Below are 18,254 nucleotides of genomic sequence, written 5' to 3'. Positions count from 1 at the left end.
CACCTTAACGAGCACACACCTGTGGATCACATACATGCAAACACTAACTCAAATTAGGCCTGTGTCCCCACATTCAGACATCTGCACTGTAAACGCACACATTTTAAACCCAGTCTGAACTTTGACCTTCGGGAGACAGAGGGAAAAAACACAAAACCAAAACCTAAACCAAACACTCCCCTCTGACAGCACGAGGGTTAACATGTGAAAAACGCTGTGCTGAGCCAAGGGAGCGGCAGGCGTTCACTGCATGAGTCACTCTGGTTCCAGGAGCAGGTTGGTGACAAAGACTGCTGTCCATGTGAATCTGGAAGAAAAGAGAAAAGAGTCATTACAAAAACCTACTGTACCTGGAAACGTACGGCTCCAATGGGCTGTGACGTTACCAGTGTTCTTAGGCAAAACTGCTGGAGAAAACAGTCATGGCAACAGTGTTCATAACAATAAAACACCCGATTAGAAGTCATTATTTTTTCACTATGAAGCTCTTAAATAACTAAAAAGTCGTTGTATTATTTTTAAAGTTTTTGTGGACAAGAGCAAAAAGATGTGAGTGTGTTTAATACATGACACACAGTATTATGCTGCACGTGAACTGAGCGGAGTTGTTCAACGTGACACTAATGAATTTAGCAGCCAAAACCTTATTGCTTTTAAATTTCATTTACATTAGAGCTGGAATCTGTCACTAGAAAGAAAACGGACTTACAGTACAGTATTTCAAAAGCCGAAATGCTTCGGAAATGTGACATTTTCAGCTTTTTAAAATAATATCTATGGATTTTTGTTCTGTCAAATCAATAGATCATCGTTGTGTTGAGCTATAGAATTTTAAAACAGGCATTTTGATGGTTTTCTGATCATTAACAGAGCAAGTAATAAATCTATAAACTGAGAAAATAGTCTGTATATTAAATAAATAATGAAACAAATGACAGCTGAAAAGCAGATAGACAGGGTGAATAAAAACAGTGACAAGAAACAAACATTGACGCGGTGAGGAAACTGAATCCTCTTTGTGACTCGCTGCCAATGATAACAGTCAACAATTTCTAAAGTGAAAACCACCAATTAATGGTGAAAATATTGTCTCTGCTTTGAAATAAAAATCTGATGTGTCTTCATTGAAAAACATTGCACAACACAAAAAGTCTCAGTGGCAAAGATTTGACTATTGTTAGAAGACGTCAGCCATTGAGCTAATAACCATTATCATAACCCCTGGACTTGGGGTCTTACATAACAATATTCATTTTTAACAAAATAAAATGAAAATAAAAGCTCCCATTTTTTTCATCATCATTTGGCAAAATGTTGCTACGTTCAGAAACTTAGTAACAATTACATTTTCATCTTCAGCACGTTGCGAGTTTGGGAAAAGGTGCACGCCGGTGATCCATCACGGCCACCGTGTCCATGTGAGCTTCAAACAGATGATTTACTGCTGGATTTCCATGATTTTCCAGAAGCATCGTTTCCCACGGAGCCACAAAATGCAAGTAAGTAAATAAATGCAGAAATAAGTTGCTACTGCAAGATGTTTCCTGTCTGTATCTCTACTACACTTATCTAGTGCCAAAGAAAATAAATGTTAAAATAAATGTTGAAAAATGAGACTAAATTTGCTTCAACTCAGAAAATCTTACAAATCAACACCATCCAATGATTGTGGAGTCATTAACATTATTCATAAACTCATTAACTCATCAGTCAAATTAGGGTCAGAATGATTTTGCTTGAGCCCTGACTGCAGCTGTGAAATGCGGCGACCAAAGCTGTAATGGCATCTGACATCATCATCATTTCTTTCTGCATCAAACTCCTGTTTAAGAGCAGAAATAAATACAGAGACTGATTTTTTTAAATCTTTTTTTATACTAAAATGCTTTGGTAGCAGCAAACATGAGAATGCATTCATATACTTCGTCATTGTAACATTTTGATATCAACAAAAGTTAAACATAAATAGTCTCCAATTTGCATATTTATGACAGGACATAATAAGATGCAATGTTAGCTGCATGTTGTGATAACTGAATGCAAGTGTAAGTGTATGCAGTTCAAATTTGTCATTCACCAATATAAAAAGTGAACTTACGGCTTCAAAATGTCCGAAATTCAGATCGAGTAGATGAAATATCGAATTTAATATTTTGTCAAGTTTAAAGAAACTAAACATCAGCAGAAAAAAGTAAAACATCCAGCTGACACATATCATGTCCTCTGGTTCCAAACTGCCTGTTCAGATGAATGTCAGAGCCCCGGAGCAGGACGTTCACCGCTTCTCCGTTTCGCGTGGCGATAACGCGTGAAAGAGGCCGGTGCTGAAAAGGGCAGCGAGCTCGGCATGAGACGTAAGGACTTCCTGTCTCTCAGTCTTCTCAGTCTCCTCTCCCACCAACTAGCCTGTGGAAGATGGACTGGTCAGTCTGGCAGAGGGCAGCGGGCGTATCAAACTCTGCCACCCTCCCCGCATGCATCACCAGCACTCGATCACAGTCCATGATGGTGTTGATCCTGGTGAAAACATTTAAATATTTCTGTAAGTTACCGATTAAATATTACTATAAATTAAATTAGAAAATTGACCTCAAAATGCTTTTTTGCAGATTTGTTTGCACGAGATGCTGTACATGTACATGTCTTGCATCACTTGTAAAGACATCAATAAATGTTTAACCTGTGGGCGATAGTGAGCACAGTCTTGTCCTGAAACTTCTCTCGGATGGTCTGTTGCAGAAATGAGTCCGTCTTTTGATCCACACTGGCTGTGGCTTCATCAATACAAAGGACCTGCACCAGGGGAGAAATCAACAATTCAAGCTCAGCGTTTTCGCTGCAGCCAGATGTTACAGCAGTGTCAGAATGACAGGGCAGGAATAACATTACATTTTTATAATTTTGCAGTAGTAATATTTTCATAAGATTAACAGTAACAAGCAGAAACAGAGCAGAAGGCAACAAAAATGTGCCTTTGCATTAATGTTATACTGTGTAAAGTTTCTGTGAACACAAACCCTGTTTTGAGGTGGAGTCCTTCAATTTTGCACCTGGGACTCTGAAGAAACAATGCGACCTATAATCCAGCATTACTATCTGTAACTTTATCTTAAGACCTCCCTGTTTTCATTCTCGCCTGAGCTGTTTTACTGCCAAAACGTTCTCAGCAGGGATTTTCAGGCCTGAACAAAGCACTACAAACTAAAGGGCAACAGTCCCTTTTGGTTTCAGCTACTTCTCAGTGGAATGGTTTGAAATATTCAGATGAAGTAAGGGGATAAAACAGAAAACCACAATGAGCTGCTGGATGAGGAGCAACCGGTGGCAGCAAGAACTTTACTGTGTCCTGCTGCGGGAAAACGTCTCGCACCACGTGCAGCACGAATTTAGGTCCCAGTTGCTCGTGGTGTGATGTAAAACTGACCACTACTTTTCTTTTTCTTTTGGTTTTTATCAAATCAAGATGATTCTGGTTAACTGCTCTGTTTTTCCTCTGCTGCAGGTAACTGCACAAAAACGATTAAACCACACAAATCATGGCTGAAATCTTGAAAGTACAACACAGCCTCACATTCAGAATAACAAAGAACGAGATACAGGATAAAATAAAACCGGAAATAATCAGCTGGTTGGTGTTGGAGTGGCATATTGAGCAGCATCCGGATACTCACAGTTCCAGAAGCTCTACAGGTGAGTAACCAGGTAACCTGTGATGCGGTTAGAGTATAATTACCCGGCGGACATCTCACCTTGGCCTGGGTCAGCAGAGCTCTAGCCAGACACAGCAGCTGTCTCTGACCCACAGAGAAGGATTTTCCTCTTTCTCCAACCTCAGCATCCAGTCCACCTGACACACACAAATGGCACGAGAGGCTGAATCTGACACCACAATCATTTCTCACTGACGCTGACACAACACGTTCTGGATCTTAGATAAAAGAGGGTGTGAAAGGGCACAATGGCACTATTACATGGAAAGTATGCAGCATGTGAACCCAAAGCAGCTGCAGTTTATGTTAAAGATTTTATCTCTATCACTTAACTCTATCTTCAGAGCACCTCTCCTGCATTGTCCTCCTCTTTTTGTTCTAAATACCAGATATGTAAACAACGTTCTAGCAATAACATTATCAATCACTTTCTCTGTAGCAAGTGCTCAGAACAAAAGCCAATATTTTGTTTAACCAGACAGTTGCCGGCCATGTGGCCAGACAGGAATTGGGTGGAGTGAACCAGGTGCATTAAAGGAATCTGAAGCAGGTGGTTTCACTGAAAGCAGACACACCTTAGCTTAAAAAGCATCGCTCTGCTCATCCCTCACTCGCCGTTTGCTCATGTTACATTAACACTTTGTGTTAGTCTCTCACCCGTCTGGCTGACCACAGAGCTGAGGTGGCACTCATCCAAGACGTCCAGGAGCTGCCGGTCTAGGTGTCGCCCACATGGATCCAGGTTCTCCCTGATGGTCCCACTAAACAGGAATGGGTCCTGAGGAATAATGGCCAAGCTGGACCTGCAGAGGGCGACAAAAGCATGTGTGAAAAGTCCCATTTTTTACTGGACAAGGGTCTAAATGCAAAGTGTATGTGTGTAGGCTAGAAGTGTTGTGGACTGTGCACTGTACAAGCATGTAGGTACACATATGATAATCTATATGTAATTCTAATTATTAGAGTGAAACATCGTCTAATCAGCATATAGAGTTGTTGAAATCAGCTCCATTGTAACCAATGCAATCTAACATTTAGAAACACATTCATGCAACAGTAACCACAATCACAGCTGTGGAGCACAGACAGCCTAGAAATATTCAAAAGAGCACAGCTGTATATGAGCTTAGACAATTCTGTTGGTTTTTTGATATTAGGCAGATTTAAGTTTAGCTTGTTTGACCAATGTCCCACAATATGAAGGATAATACAACAAAGTCCAACACTTTTTTTCATTTGTGGTCCTTGATCTAAGAAACAAACAGTATATTCATGTTCTTAATTGTTCCACTTTTCAACGCATAGTAGTGAAGCTCACAAACTGTCATTTCTCATCCAAACCCACCACTTCAGCGTCCATACCTGAGCTGAGCCAGGCCCACAGTGCTGATATCCAGCCCATCCAGGAGGATCTGTCCTTGGTTGACCTCCACCATACGAAACAAGGCCAGGAACAGGGTGGACTTTCCAGAGCCTGTGCGTCCCACGATGCCCACCTTCTCCCCGGGCTGCACCACCAGGCTCACCCCGTCTAGGGCGTTAGGAAGACCATCCCTATATGCCAGAACCACAGAGCGAAACTCCACCCAGCCCTGCTCAGGCCACGCAGAGGACAGCTGGTATTCAAACAGGGAGGGTGAGGGGAAGAACACGAAGGAACAAACGTGACAAGCGACATTTTACCACATACAGTGTGAACACATATTTAAAACCACTCCCAAAATATGTTATGTGTATTATATGCATTCAATGACTAAAAAATGTTATTTTAATTTTATAAAGTGATGAACTGGCCTGCATTTAAAAATAAACAAATAAAATTATCATCCACAAATTCACACAAAATGACTAGACAAACATTCAATGAACATCAAATGATCACATTCACATAAAAACAACAAAAATGATAAAAAATGATAAAATGATAAAAACAACAATAAAAATGTGTGGAAGTAGGTTGAATAAGCCTAAATAGTAGTAGTTTATTAAAAAATTGGTTTGAAGCTCTAATCTGGGCCCTGAATCGAGACTAGATTGAAACTGCTGCTTCAGAAATTTCCCTGTGTCTGTGTGTGAGTGCACGTGGCTGTGGCCGCTGGTCTGACCTGCACGTCCTGGTGCTGAGGCTCAGTTGGCAGGCTGCTGGAGTATTCTTCAGTTCGCTCCACACTCACCAGCTGCATCTCAGTCTGAGTCAAGCTGAATATGAGACCCGACAGCAGAGCGGTGATGGAGAGAGCGTAGGACAGGGACAGACCCACCAGACCTGACAGGGACAACACAAACAGCAACACACACACACACACACACACACACACACACTCTTGTTTAACAGCTGCCACAACAATAAGTCCCTGTTCGACATACTGGTGCACAGCCATTAAACCCAGCTACTGTCTCACCTGGGTCCACAGAATTAAAGTGGTGCTGGATGATGGCGATCACCCCAAGGCCTGTCACTACAACCACTCCGATCATCTGCAGGCGGATGTCCAGCCACTGCATGGCAGCATTGCTAAGGAACAGGCAGCGCTGGTTCTGCTCCAGACGCTTAGCACTCTCTTCCTCAAACCTGGGAAACAGTTAAGCTTTGCATGTAGATGACTGTGCTCAAAGTGATCATTGTAAAGACACCGTGAAGCTGGCAGCTAACACCATCTAAGCCTCGGTGATAAGAAGTCTTTGTACGTGGTTTTAAGATGGATTTGGTCTCCAAAAACAAAAAAACTGAGTGTGAACACTCACCAATGCTGCTCCTTGTAAAAAAAAAAAAAAATCAGCAAATGAATCACTACTGGATATCACTACCGTCACTATCAGCGACACACACAGTCTCCTAACTCTTACCTGGCAGAGCTGCCACTGGCCCGTATGGTTCCCAGCCCAGTCAGCGTCTCAGAAAAGTGTGAGTAGACTGGAGACAGAGTGAGGCTGCAAAGCCGCTTCAGCTCCCGAGAAGTGTGCCTGTAAAAGTGCTGCGTGCGGTAGTAGAGCCAAGCCAGGGGCAGAAGGGGCACCAGGACCCAGGGCATGCCGTAACTAATCACCACCAGCATGCCCACCAGACCGAAAACATTGGCCAGAAGGATGTTGAGGATGAACGGCAAGCTGTCATCCACACTGTACAGGTCCGAGGAGAAACGGTTCAGTATGCGACCCAGTGGGGTGGTGTCGAAGAAGGTCACTGTGGCCTGGGGAAGAACAGATTAGTCGTTTAACCAATGGGATGCGAGTATGAAGCCACATCCTGGATTTCCCTTCAAGCTATATGAAGCTTTTTCACATCTTTCAGCTGCTTGGTTTGGTTTTACATTTAGAAGCTAAAGAGACAGTTTCATTCAAATGGTGGCCAACAAGTGACTAATGTCTAGTGCCAACATTACTGTGTGTTAATAAGCAACTGTTGCTTTATAGTGAGGTGAACATTTTATTAATGTCAGTGTGTAAATGCTGGTGTGTAGAGCTACTAAATAAAACTGTTAAAAACTCCCCACAACATGTTGCAGATACTAACACAGAGATGATTTCTGTAGTCTTCTCACACATTTAACACAAAACATCTACCTGATGAATTCAGCTGCAATAATCTCCACTTTATCTTCTAACAACCACACATCACTGTTAGTCATTGAGTCATTGTTAGTCACTTGTTGAAACCTGATACATGCTCTTATATCTGATCATTAAATATGCAGCAACAGCAAGGAACACAAAGTTAGCATAGCTTCAAATAAACACCTGGCAGCCAAACATTCACATTGGAAATAAAGCCACACGGGATAAGAACCAGAAAAGTAAGAAAAAACACACAAGCACAAGTCATAAAGCCGAGGAAAAACTGGTGCTTTGGCTTGATGTACATCTGCCAACTCAATGCAGTACAATCAAATTTTCCCCTTGTGCTGCTGAGAACTGCTGAGGAGTTTGAAAAACACCCATCACCCACCAGGCCATTCTTTGGCTGCAAGTAGGGGAGGATATCACTAACATATTGTTAAAGACTGAGTTTAATTTGTCAGTTTTTCCCATTTCTCCAACTAGTGGCTGTGAACGTTTTTTCTGTCTTTTCTCTCTTTCTCCTTTAGTTACTACATGTGTATTTTCCTGGGTGAGTGTGAAAAGCGTTGGCACTTTTTTTAATCAAAAGAATTTCCCTCTCTATGTGTTGTCTGTTGTTTTGAAAGAAAAACAAGAGTCATCCATTGACGATGTGGCTCAGTGCAAGGCCATTTAAGGTGGAGTAGCATGAGTTTCAATGTCACTCTCCCACCATCTAGCCTGGAAACCTTTGAGTCCTCAGTCTGCTTCTATCACCTTCAGCTCATTCTGCCAAACATGACAAGTGCCCAATCTGCTTGGCTCGACTTGGACTGTTGGCCCTTGGAGCGTGACAGTTGCTCAGGGACTCAAAGCTCAGATGACGCACCTTAAGAACCTGGTCCAGAAGTCTTTTGTGGATGACTGTGGCTGCACAGATGGCTCCATAGGCAAAGAGGAAGGCTCGGAGGGCAGTGAAGACGGTGTTGGCCGCGGCGATGGAGGCGTACACGATGAGATAGAACCTGACATCAGCGCTCATGTTGTTTGAGGGAAAGGTTTGAAGAGAGGACGGCGCAGATCTGGATGAGTAGATATGAATATTTCATTCCAATGACAGGAAAAAGCGTATAGACCTGATAAACTCACTTATTATCCTGAAACAAGCTTTAAAGTAGAAAAAGACCACGTTGTGTTTTTACCTTTTAAATTTTAAGTTTTGTATTTTAAATTTTTTTAATTATTTATTTATCATATTGTTTCTCATTTCATGTACAACCAACATGTATGTTACAGCGCTATAAACCCAATGAAAGCAAATTTAAAAACCAGTCATACAGTAAAACATATTTTAATCCTGAAACACACACAATGGTCCATCTGTTCAAAACAGTTTCCACATACGTAATGAAATGAATTTTACTGCTCTAACATGAAATTTTAGAGCTTTTGTAAGTTGCCTATTTGACACAAAAGTCAACTAGTATAATAATGGTGGAGATTTGTCAACCCACATCAGGCCTCCACCAGAGAAGAGCAGCAGCTGAGGTGAGCTGAAGGCAGCTGAAGAAGAAACATTAGTCCCGGTGGAACCGTTGTTTTTCAGCTCCGAGATCCAATGCGACAGCCACCAGTCAGAAACGTTCTTTGAGGCTGAATCACCAAGAAACACAACAGCAAGGATTTTAAAGAGAGACAGCATTCAGTTTGTGATCATCATCAGTGAACAAACTGATGATAAAACCCAGCAAACTTGCAACTATTTTAGTGTTGCACCCAGTAAACTGTAGTTCATAAAGAGGAAATTTAACTTGAACAGTACAAACTGCATTTTACAGATCAGACTGTGAAGAAAACAGAGAATTGTATATTAGCTGAACCCGATTCTTAAGCCCTGTACACACATTATGCTGAGAAGTTGGTCCTAACCTTGCATGAGAAGCAGGGACACGAGGATGGAGGTGGCCAGAACTGCACCCACAGACACCCAGTAGGTCTGGTAAACTCTCCATGCCAGCCCGCCCACCTGCTTCTGCTCCGCTCCTGACAGGTCAGGGTCATCATCCACGGACAGATCAGGGGGCGAAGCCGATTCCTCCTCATCCTGCTCCACCCCATCTGCTTACAAGAATTGTTACCAGCAAAACACGGACTTGATGGGAATATTCAAAAGATCCAAATCAAAGAACATAAAAGCACAATAGATTTAGTTTCCACCTTTTTCTTTGTGGAAATTCATCCACTACTCTGTGCACTAATGAAAACACTTTGCACTAATCCTTCTGATTTTAATGGATTTGTTTGGAAACAAAGAAAATATTACAACACTTCCTGTTATCAGCTTCATGATGCAAAGCAGCATTTTGCAGATTTCACTAAACAGCTCTAAAGCAGTAACAGTAGCAGTAGTGAATGTACTTTTCAATCTTGTAATTTATATATTTAATAATAAAGTGGATAGTTTTAAATGTCAAGGCAGTACTACTGCTACTACTACTACTCCTGCTACTACTACTACTACTACTACTACTACTACTACTACTACTACTGCTACTAATAATAATAATAATAATAATAATAATTAATATTAATGATCTGGGAACGATGAAATGGTAAAAATCTTTGGGATTTGCAGATATTTCAGGTTGGAGCAAAGCGGTGGAAAAACAGACCGAACATTTACACAGCAAAAAAGCAGCATTTGTACATCTTTACTTTGAAGCTGTTATAACTTCATACTTGTCTCTTTTGTGCTGCGGTCATTCTTCCGTTTCTTTGGCCCCACCTCTACCAAAGGAAGGATCTCAGCAGCTGTGCCTGTTCAAAAGTAAAGAGGAGGTCAAGGCAGAATTTTAAACTGGATTGTGTTTTTCACTATGTATTTAAAGTGGAGGCAATAAAAATGTCCATTAACTTCCAGCAGACATTCAAAGTTTCTCTAGCAAAGCTTACAACAGCCAGACAACACATTTTCTATCTTTGTCCGTAGGCTCCAAGAGGCTAATGCCTCCTTAGTGACACACTTGTAACAACAACAACAACAATAATAATAACAACAACAACAACAACAACAACAACAACAACAACAACAACAACAACAATAATAATAATAATAATAATAATAATAATAATAATAATAATAATAATAATAATAAAATTAAATGAAATATTTTATTCTAAAACAGAAAGTGGCTTTGCATTACTTTTAATACTTTAGGTATATTATGATGCAAATACTTTTGTCCTTTTACTTCAGTTTTGAATACAGTACTTGTGATACAGTATCTCTACACTGTGGTAATTATTCTTTTAATAGATAAACAAAGTACTTTTTTTACCCCTGCAAATACGTTTATATGGTTCAAATCTAACATTTCAAAAAAGCACAACCTGATGACGACAACCAGATGTGACATTTCTACCTGCCTAATGCTAATTTCTTTTTCTTTTTTTCTACCTCTTTTGATGATTGTCCCATTGTCCATGAGGACAACCATGTCAGCTTTGTCCACAAATTCTAACCGGTGTGTGCAGAGGATTCTGGTCTTTCCTCTCAGAAGCTCCATGATGCATTTCTGCATGAGGTGTTCGGCCACATCGGTATCAACAGCTGCCAATGGATCATCCAGGAGATAGATATCTTTGTCCTGAAGCAGTGAGGTTGGGCAGGGAAAAGGAAAGAAGTGAGTAGCGTCACCTGCTGAACGTAGACATATTCGTTTTCTAGTTTTCCTGATTGAATACTAGTACATAACACCAATCTTGGCTTCACTGCATTGACTCTATATTCATGTCAGATCTGCTCAGTGGTCTAAAATAAGGAAGTGGTTGGTTTTAAGTGCATGGTTTTACGACGTCCATGACAGGATTCCATAGAGGAAGCCAGTGTTTGCTAAAAAGACATTACTCTGCACCAAAGGTTTGCTAACGAGTATCTTCACACTCCACAAACCTACTAGGAAAATGTTTCTTGGACTGAAGAAGCTAAAGGTTGAATTCTTTAGGAAGAACCTGCAGCACTATGAATGATCTGAACTTGCTTGCTTGCTCATTTATTCATTCATTCATTCATCCATCCCATCGGTTCAGGGTCACCACACCGGATCATTGTCCGTGTTGATTCGGCACATTTTTTACGTGGATGCCCGTCCTGATGCCCAATTTCTGTTTGGGGATGGGAAAGGGTTTAGGGTCTTTCCCAGAGAGACATATAGCCGGGACCGGGGGATTGAACCACCGACCCTATAGTCTATGGGACGACTGCCTTACCAACTGAGCTATAGCCCATAAAGTCAAATACATTTTGGAATTCAATTCTAATGTGCTCTATCCAGGTTTTCTGCAGCGTGACACTCAGCTGTTTGGCACAGACAGCGGGTTTGTGCAGAGGACTGACCATGTAAACCGCTCTGGCGAGGGCCAGCCGAGCCTTCTGTCCTCCACTCAGAGTCACTCCATTCTCTCCCACTTCTGTCTTGTCACCGTTTGGCAAAATCTGCAGACACATTTGAGTTTTTTTTAATGTCTGAACAAATCTGGACTTGACATTTCTGTTAATAACAGTATAATATTCAATGCTGTACATTTGAGAACATCTACCTAATACTTCTACTTCAGTAAAAAACCCTACTTGTAGTGAAGTTGCTGGTTTTGGGCATGTGCTTGTACTTTTCTTGCTTGAACGATAATTTCCAAAATTGATCCAAATCTTTCTAGAAGTCGCACTTAAGTGCTAAAGATGCAGTACGTACACATACACACAGACAATAAAAGACATAAGCATTGATGTACGTACACTGAGGTCATCTGACAGAGCACAGGCCTCCAACACAGCTTGGTAGAAGGACGGATCGTAGTCTTTGCCAAACAGGATGTTGTCTCGTACCGACGCATGCTGGATCCACGGCTCCTGAGAGACCAGACCGAAGCCAGTCTCTCTGTCTGCAGCATAAACCACACCGCTGAGCCTGCAGACAAATAGAGATCCTGGTGGATCTGGCTCCTCGTACATCCTAACATCCAGCCATGATTTTCTTTACATTGTACTTACAGTCGCTTTTAAGAAATCTGACCACAGCTACAGGTCAGAAGAAATCTGCTCAACTATTTAGTGTCACCAACAAAGTTCTCTTCTCGCTACTTAAGTGGTCCAGAAAATGTAGGCCTACCGTAAAAACTACAGTTTATACTGAGTACATCCTGAATATTTTCAGTGCGGTGTCAGGTGGGCTGTACCTGTTGAGTTCCCCCGTGAGAGCCGCCAATAAGGAGCTCTTTCCACAGCCGACCTTGCCAACCACAACAACCAGAGAGCCCTGAACAAGACAGCAAACCATTTTCAGGTTAAAGGAAAATGTTTCAAGTTGTCTGTTATTTTATTTGACTTTATTTGAATCACCTGAGACAAAATCAAGTCTCTTTAAAATATTATGGGACAGAAGATTCAATATTGGGAAACTGACTGTAATTTATTGATTTTGCACTTGATTGTTTTTGTGTTTTTGGTTCTTCTTTGACCCCGTTTTATTTTTTAAAATTTTTTTTTAACTTATTTCAGGTTTTAGAAGCACGTTTTAAATTCACTTACTTAACTGGCTTAACTGAGCAAATCCTGCAGAGAATGTAAAGACAAAGCAGCACGAGAGCAAATGGTCCATTCACATACACAGTGTGTGTTAACAGATGGCTTGTACCTTGGTTATGTGTAGATTGAGACTGTGCAGAATCAGGCTTCCTTTAGAAAGCCCATTTTCAGTTTCTCCTTCAGTGTTGGGTCCCTGCCAGGAAAATGTCCCCCGGCTCAACAGGACCGATGTCTGACCGTCTTCAGGAGACACTGTGGACTTACAAGTTTCAGCACTATGGCAACACTGGATGACATACAGCACATTTTTCCTAAAAGTGCTATTTGATGGCTTAAGGCTCCGCTCTAATCGACTGGTGAACTGATGATCAGAAGTAAAACATGAAGAACATCAAACATGCCAGTTGTAATAGAAATAACACAACATGGGTTTTTGAGAATTTCACTGACTGTACTTAGTTTAATGTTTACTGTGTTGTAAAGAAGATCATTGATTTATAAAATGTGCTCTTGCTTAAGTCAATGCATGATGCGTCTTTAAAATATCAAGTCCTAATGCAACAGCTGTGGTTATGGGGACTGTAATAAAACATCAAGCTATTGATGCAGAAAACCTGCTCTCTAAAAATCAAACCATTATTAACGACACTTTGCTTTTAGTGTTTGATGTAAACAAAAAAAATGGACACGAGCATCAAAGCTGCCGCCTACCCAGGGCGTAGTACGCCAGCACATCCTTGTTGTTCAGTTTGAAGAACCGCTGGATTCGTTCTAGAGACACTTTGGCCTCGAGGATCCCGTTGAGCACCCAGGGGAAACAGTTGAGTGGGACAATCAGCATTCCCACCAGAGCCAGCGTGGTGAAGACCTACGGGGGGAGATGATCCACTGTGAACTTCAATGAATCATCAACACACTGTAGAAATTGCATCTGCCATCACTTTCACCATGTCCACTCATTTATAAGAGGACATGAGATTTTTCTTAGCTTCTCATCAGCTTCTTTAATTGAAAAATGTCCAACACTGTTTCATAATCTTTAACCTTTTATTTTGTTAACATCTGAACAAAGAATGTGTGATCATGTTGAGAAGAACTGAAGGTTTTCATTATTCCATGTCAGCCATCGTCTTAAAATTGTATTATTGGAGGACTTTTCACACACTTTGAACGTTCCATTCTAACTAGATTGCAGTGGTGAACAGTGGCTTATATGAATACACTTTTCTTTTGTTACGTATAAGAAAACACAGCAGATTAATATTTCTTTATTTATTTATTTATAGGACCCACCTTCCACCATCCCTTGCCACGCACCAATATTTTTCTCCCACCTTGGGTTGGATGTTTAGGCCAATTATAGCCTCGGCACGTTAGACCTTTCACCTCCCAAAATCCATTATCTGTTACTGGGCTTAAAAAGAACAAGCTTTTTATGGATATCTCACAAAAGACAAATCCAAAAAAAGTTCCTGTCCACACTTAACCCAGGGATGCTGCAGTGTATGATCAGTGTCTTACCCCGAAATTGCAGGGGCACCGTATGATGCAGCTGCAAATTATTAACAAAATAAATAATTCTTTCCCTTTCATCAAGTGCTGAACCAAACTGTAAAAGTTAGATTTTACTGTTTTCTCATTAGACCCATTTGTGTCATGTCATGAAAAAGTATATTTTCTACCTTGGCTGCAGTCAGCTGGTGTCCTAGCAGCACATACGTGACGAAGGTGAGGATGGATATGACCACAGGCAGAGCGGCCCAGGTGTAAACACACATGGCATCCAGGTATTTGATGGCTTTGAGGTGAGACAACTCTTGTTTACGGCAGTCGGCAACTTTCTGAGTAAAATGAGGCTCCCAGTTGTAAAACTTGATGACCCGAATGCCGAAGAGGATCTCGGTCATTAACTGGGAGAGAAAAGTGGACACATACTGCATGAATAAGGAAGCAGTGCAAGTCTTCTGATGGGCATAAAGGCAGATCGGATTACTGATATTAATTAAAGAAGAAAATCGAAGAATATATGCAGTTTAGAGCCCAGTTGACAATATTATTGATGATATTATTATTAATATTATCATTATTATGCTATTTTTTTTACATAAATACATAGGCATAAGGCTAAAACAGACATCAATCTTAAGTCAGTGGCAGTGATTCCAGTTTTTGGGAAGAATTGGTCATAGTACTGTGTGACAAGAAACATGTAGAGAAAAAGTAAAAAAAAAGTAAATCATCTGAACTTCCTAAATAAAAATAAAAATATTTTTTAAGTCTCTAGAATGACAAAAAACTAATGTTAGACTTTCCAATATTTTATAGCATTAGTTACATGTTTTTTTCTGTCCCAAATTTATTCTGAAGCAAGACCCCAATTACATTCAGCCAGAGTCATAAAGAATCTTCAGAAACACAAAAAGAAGAACCAATACGAGTCCTGCAGCAGATGTTGTGGCTTTATTTAAACATTCACTTCTAAACAATTTACCCAGCAGAAAATGAAACACACAGTTCTCACCTTAACACGACTGTCCTTGTACCGGAGCATGTGTTTGTTGTTGCTGAGGATACGAGAAGCCAGGAACTTGTTGAGTGGCACGAGTAGGAGTGCCACACACAGACCCCCAAGGAAAGCTACCCCCACCTGCAGATACAGCAGGTAGAGTGCAATAGAGAACTGGAAGGGCAGGCTCCACAACTCATGGAAACTGTTGAAGAAGTTGACCACGCGATCGGTGTCCGTGCTCATTAGGTTCACCACTTCTCCCAGAGTGAAACCAGACAGGCTGCTGCTGCTGACTCGAAGGGCTTTGCCGTAGATGGCTGACACAAGCGCCGCACGTGCTGACAGTGCCACCTTGGACACCTGGAAGACAAAAATGTTTCGCAGAACAGAGGAGAGCAGGGTGGCAGCAAACAGCCCCATCGTGCACCACACGCCCCTGCTGACTGGAGCTCCTTTTTCCTCTATGAAGTTCACCAGACTGCTAAGGAGCAAGGGGCCTGCAAAGCTCAACATGTTGACCACCACCTTCAGCACACCAAGCATGTAGTACCGCAGCCCAAATGCCTTGTGCAGCACCCTCAGCAATCCTACATCACCATCCAGCTCCAGTGGTTCCTCCTGGCAGTGTGAACTCCAGGTGCCAGTCAGCAGGCTTCCGCTAACCGGTCTGGGCCACTCATCCTGCCGATCACTGGCTGTGCCCCTCCGGCAGGCTTCCCAGCACTGGTGGAAGTATCGACAAACCACACTAGTCCGAAGCTTCCGAGGGAGGTGATACACATCAGTGGGTCTGTCCAGCTCGCCACGCTGGCCACGCCTGAGGAGAGGTGTCAACCACAGGTAGAAGAGTCGAGAGACGCAGCCACTCCCGTCCTCAGCCACCATGTCCCCCGTATCTGGCTGGATTCTGTCTGGAATGAGCGGATATCCATCCACAGCATTAATATATAAGGTGTGCCCAGCATCACTGATGCAAAGAAACGCAAATGCTAGGAGATAAACTAGCAGGGGAAGTGTCCGGGCTGAGGCAAGCAAAAATCTCGCCAATATCAGAGGATTGGTGAAGTTCAAACACTCCTTATCACAGTAAATCATCAAGGTGATAACAAGGTTGGGCACTGACAGAAAAACAAGCAGAAGCAGCCATATAGGTCCTCTGGTTCCCCGGAAAGCCGACCTCTGGAGAACAATTATAGCACTGGAGTGGACCAGCCAGGCTAGGATCGCACAGCTGTCAGCCAAGACGTCCAAGTACATGTCACCCTGCTGCAGGATGCCCACCAGGATGACATCTGCAGCGAAGAGAAGCGCCGCCAGGAGAGTGGACCCCAACCTGAGTGTCCAGCCACAAGTCGGAGATGTCTGCATGAGGGAGCACCTGAGGAGCAGAAATCAATGAATAATGTAATATAATTTTCACTAATTTTTAATTTCCCAATCAGTCATAGCAGTAGTCTGTCTTTGTCTATGATCCATAAATATGTCCATGATAATTGTTTATTGTTGAGATATAAAAACATCCTTCTAATGAAAAAACAAACTAACTGTACAAACCAAGGTGTTAAAGATGAAGTAAAACGTACATTCTATTGATATGTGGGACTTACAGTACCTTGGCACACTGAGGTAGACTGCACTGAAAATTGCCATCCCAGCGTGAGGCAGTGTCCCAAGGATGAGCTGGTTAAAACACGGGCTGATGTGTCCATTTTGCCATAAAGGCAAAGGGCTTTCTCTGTCTGTGTGACACAGCCCAGCAACCAGCTCCGCTGGTCCAAAGTCACTCATCTTCCCTCCTATCTGACTGCTGCCCTTCTGGTAAACATCTGGAAATATAAAATCCAGAGAATTTAAATCACAAAGGGATAAAAGTGTCACCTGAGAGAGAGTTAAATATTCCATAGCTAACATTATGAAAGCGGTCAGGGTCCTGTGTGGTGGAGTTAAACAGTAGGATACCACATAAAATAATACACTTGCATTTAAGAATAGCCAAGCCTGCTATTATAAGAAGTGTTTATTACTTTGAGATGTTTGTAACCGTTACTTGACTCAATGAAGTTAATACAAAAAACCGAATTAACGCTTAGCTGAGCCCAACTACCCAAAACGGGCAGATACACAAACGTGAAACCTTCAAGACTTTCAAGAAGAGTGTCGGTGTTTCACAAAGGGAAATCAAAGTTAACATACGTCATTTTAATTTTCCACCTCGGATGTGTTTGAGCACTGATCTTTTACCATGAATCGGCAGACAGATACAGATAATCAGGCGGTTTTCAGAGTGAAACTCAGCAGCTGGACAGGATGTAAACAAATGAAGCTAACGTTAGCAAACTAGCTTAGTTAAGAAAATATCAGTTACGTTTATGTCACCAGCGTCACAATGTTAACATAAATATTATGTAATCAAATCCATAGCGAGAAAGACTACTGTTAAAGGAAACTCAATAACGGCAGTAATGTAAAACATTTAAAATGACGAAGGTTTAAAAATTACCGGCTTTGATTTTAACAAGCTCGCCGGAAAAACGTCAACCGACTGATGCTGATGACGCAGCAACAGGCGTTTTCAAAATAAAAGTCCAAAACGGATGATAATCTAAAATATAAAATATTCTAACTAAATTATTTAAAATGTATTTATTCTGCACGTTATTTAATTACATTATTCATATCTTTATTTTTCTTATTTTCCTTGTTCTTTCTATTTTGCAAAATTCTTTCTTAAAGCCATTTAATTAATTAAAAAAATAACAGAAGTTTGAGTGGTCAGCTGTGGCCATATTGCTGTTTCTGGTAATGAGCAATTGTCACAATTTATTCCAAACGTATGTGTGATTGTTTTCAACAAATTACTAAGATTCACTTTTTTACCCTCTGTAAAAACGTTCTTAATATCTGACATTTATTT

General features: G+C 41.3%; 1 protein-coding gene across 4 annotated transcripts; it reads right to left on the bottom strand.

The window, feature by feature from the left end:
• Window positions 1-1,852: 1,852 nt before the first annotated feature.
• Window positions 1,853-17,896, bottom strand: abcc10 (ATP-binding cassette, sub-family C (CFTR/MRP), member 10). Of its 4 annotated transcripts, XM_067496605.1 has the most exons (23): window positions 17,841-17,886; window positions 17,534-17,638; window positions 16,953-17,166; window positions 15,353-16,718; window positions 14,514-14,741; window positions 13,543-13,699; window positions 12,941-13,083; window positions 12,483-12,562; window positions 12,043-12,214; window positions 11,644-11,742; window positions 10,705-10,894; window positions 9,987-10,064; window positions 9,177-9,365; window positions 8,762-8,900; window positions 8,137-8,329; window positions 6,558-6,901; window positions 6,113-6,282; window positions 5,816-5,976; window positions 5,073-5,326; window positions 4,368-4,513; window positions 3,750-3,847; window positions 2,681-2,793; window positions 1,853-2,517 (listed from the first exon to the last, which is right to left on the bottom strand). In XM_067496605.1, the coding sequence occupies exons 3-23, from the start codon at window positions 17,126-17,128 to the stop codon at window positions 2,382-2,384; spliced, it is 4,632 nt and encodes a 1,543-aa protein (XP_067352706.1). In that variant the 5' UTR covers window positions 17,129-17,166; window positions 17,534-17,638; window positions 17,841-17,886; the 3' UTR covers window positions 1,853-2,381. The 4 variants fall into 4 exon arrangements, 3 of the variants coding, with proteins under 3 accessions (XP_067352706.1, XP_067352708.1, XP_067352709.1); XM_067496607.1 differs by lacking the exon at window positions 17,534-17,638 and having other exon boundaries at window positions 17,841-17,896; XM_067496608.1 differs by lacking the exon at window positions 17,841-17,886 and having other exon boundaries at window positions 17,582-17,823.
• Window positions 17,897-18,254: the final 358 nt, after the last annotated feature.

This window comes from Channa argus, chromosome 3 (genome assembly GCF_033026475.1).
Source record: "Channa argus isolate prfri chromosome 3, Channa argus male v1.0, whole genome shotgun sequence".
NCBI lineage: Eukaryota > Metazoa > Chordata > Actinopteri > Anabantiformes > Channidae > Channa > Channa argus.
Note: the sequence above shows the minus strand (reverse complement) of the source record. Positions and strands in the feature narration are given on the sequence as shown.

Excerpts from the sequence above, each read along its gene's own strand:
- abcc10 (XM_067496607.1), bottom strand. The coding sequence starts at position 17,128 with ATGAGTGACTTTGGACCAGCGGAGCTGGTTGCTGGGCTGTGTCACACA. Across the intron at positions 16,719-16,952 it reads GTCTACCTCAGTGTGCCAAG|GTGCTCCCTCATGCAGACAT; the intron begins GTACTGTAAGTC and ends TCTGCTCCTCAG. Across the intron at positions 13,700-14,513 it reads ACCAGCTGACTGCAGCCAAG|GTCTTCACCACGCTGGCTCT; the intron begins GTAGAAAATATA and ends CTCCCCCCGTAG.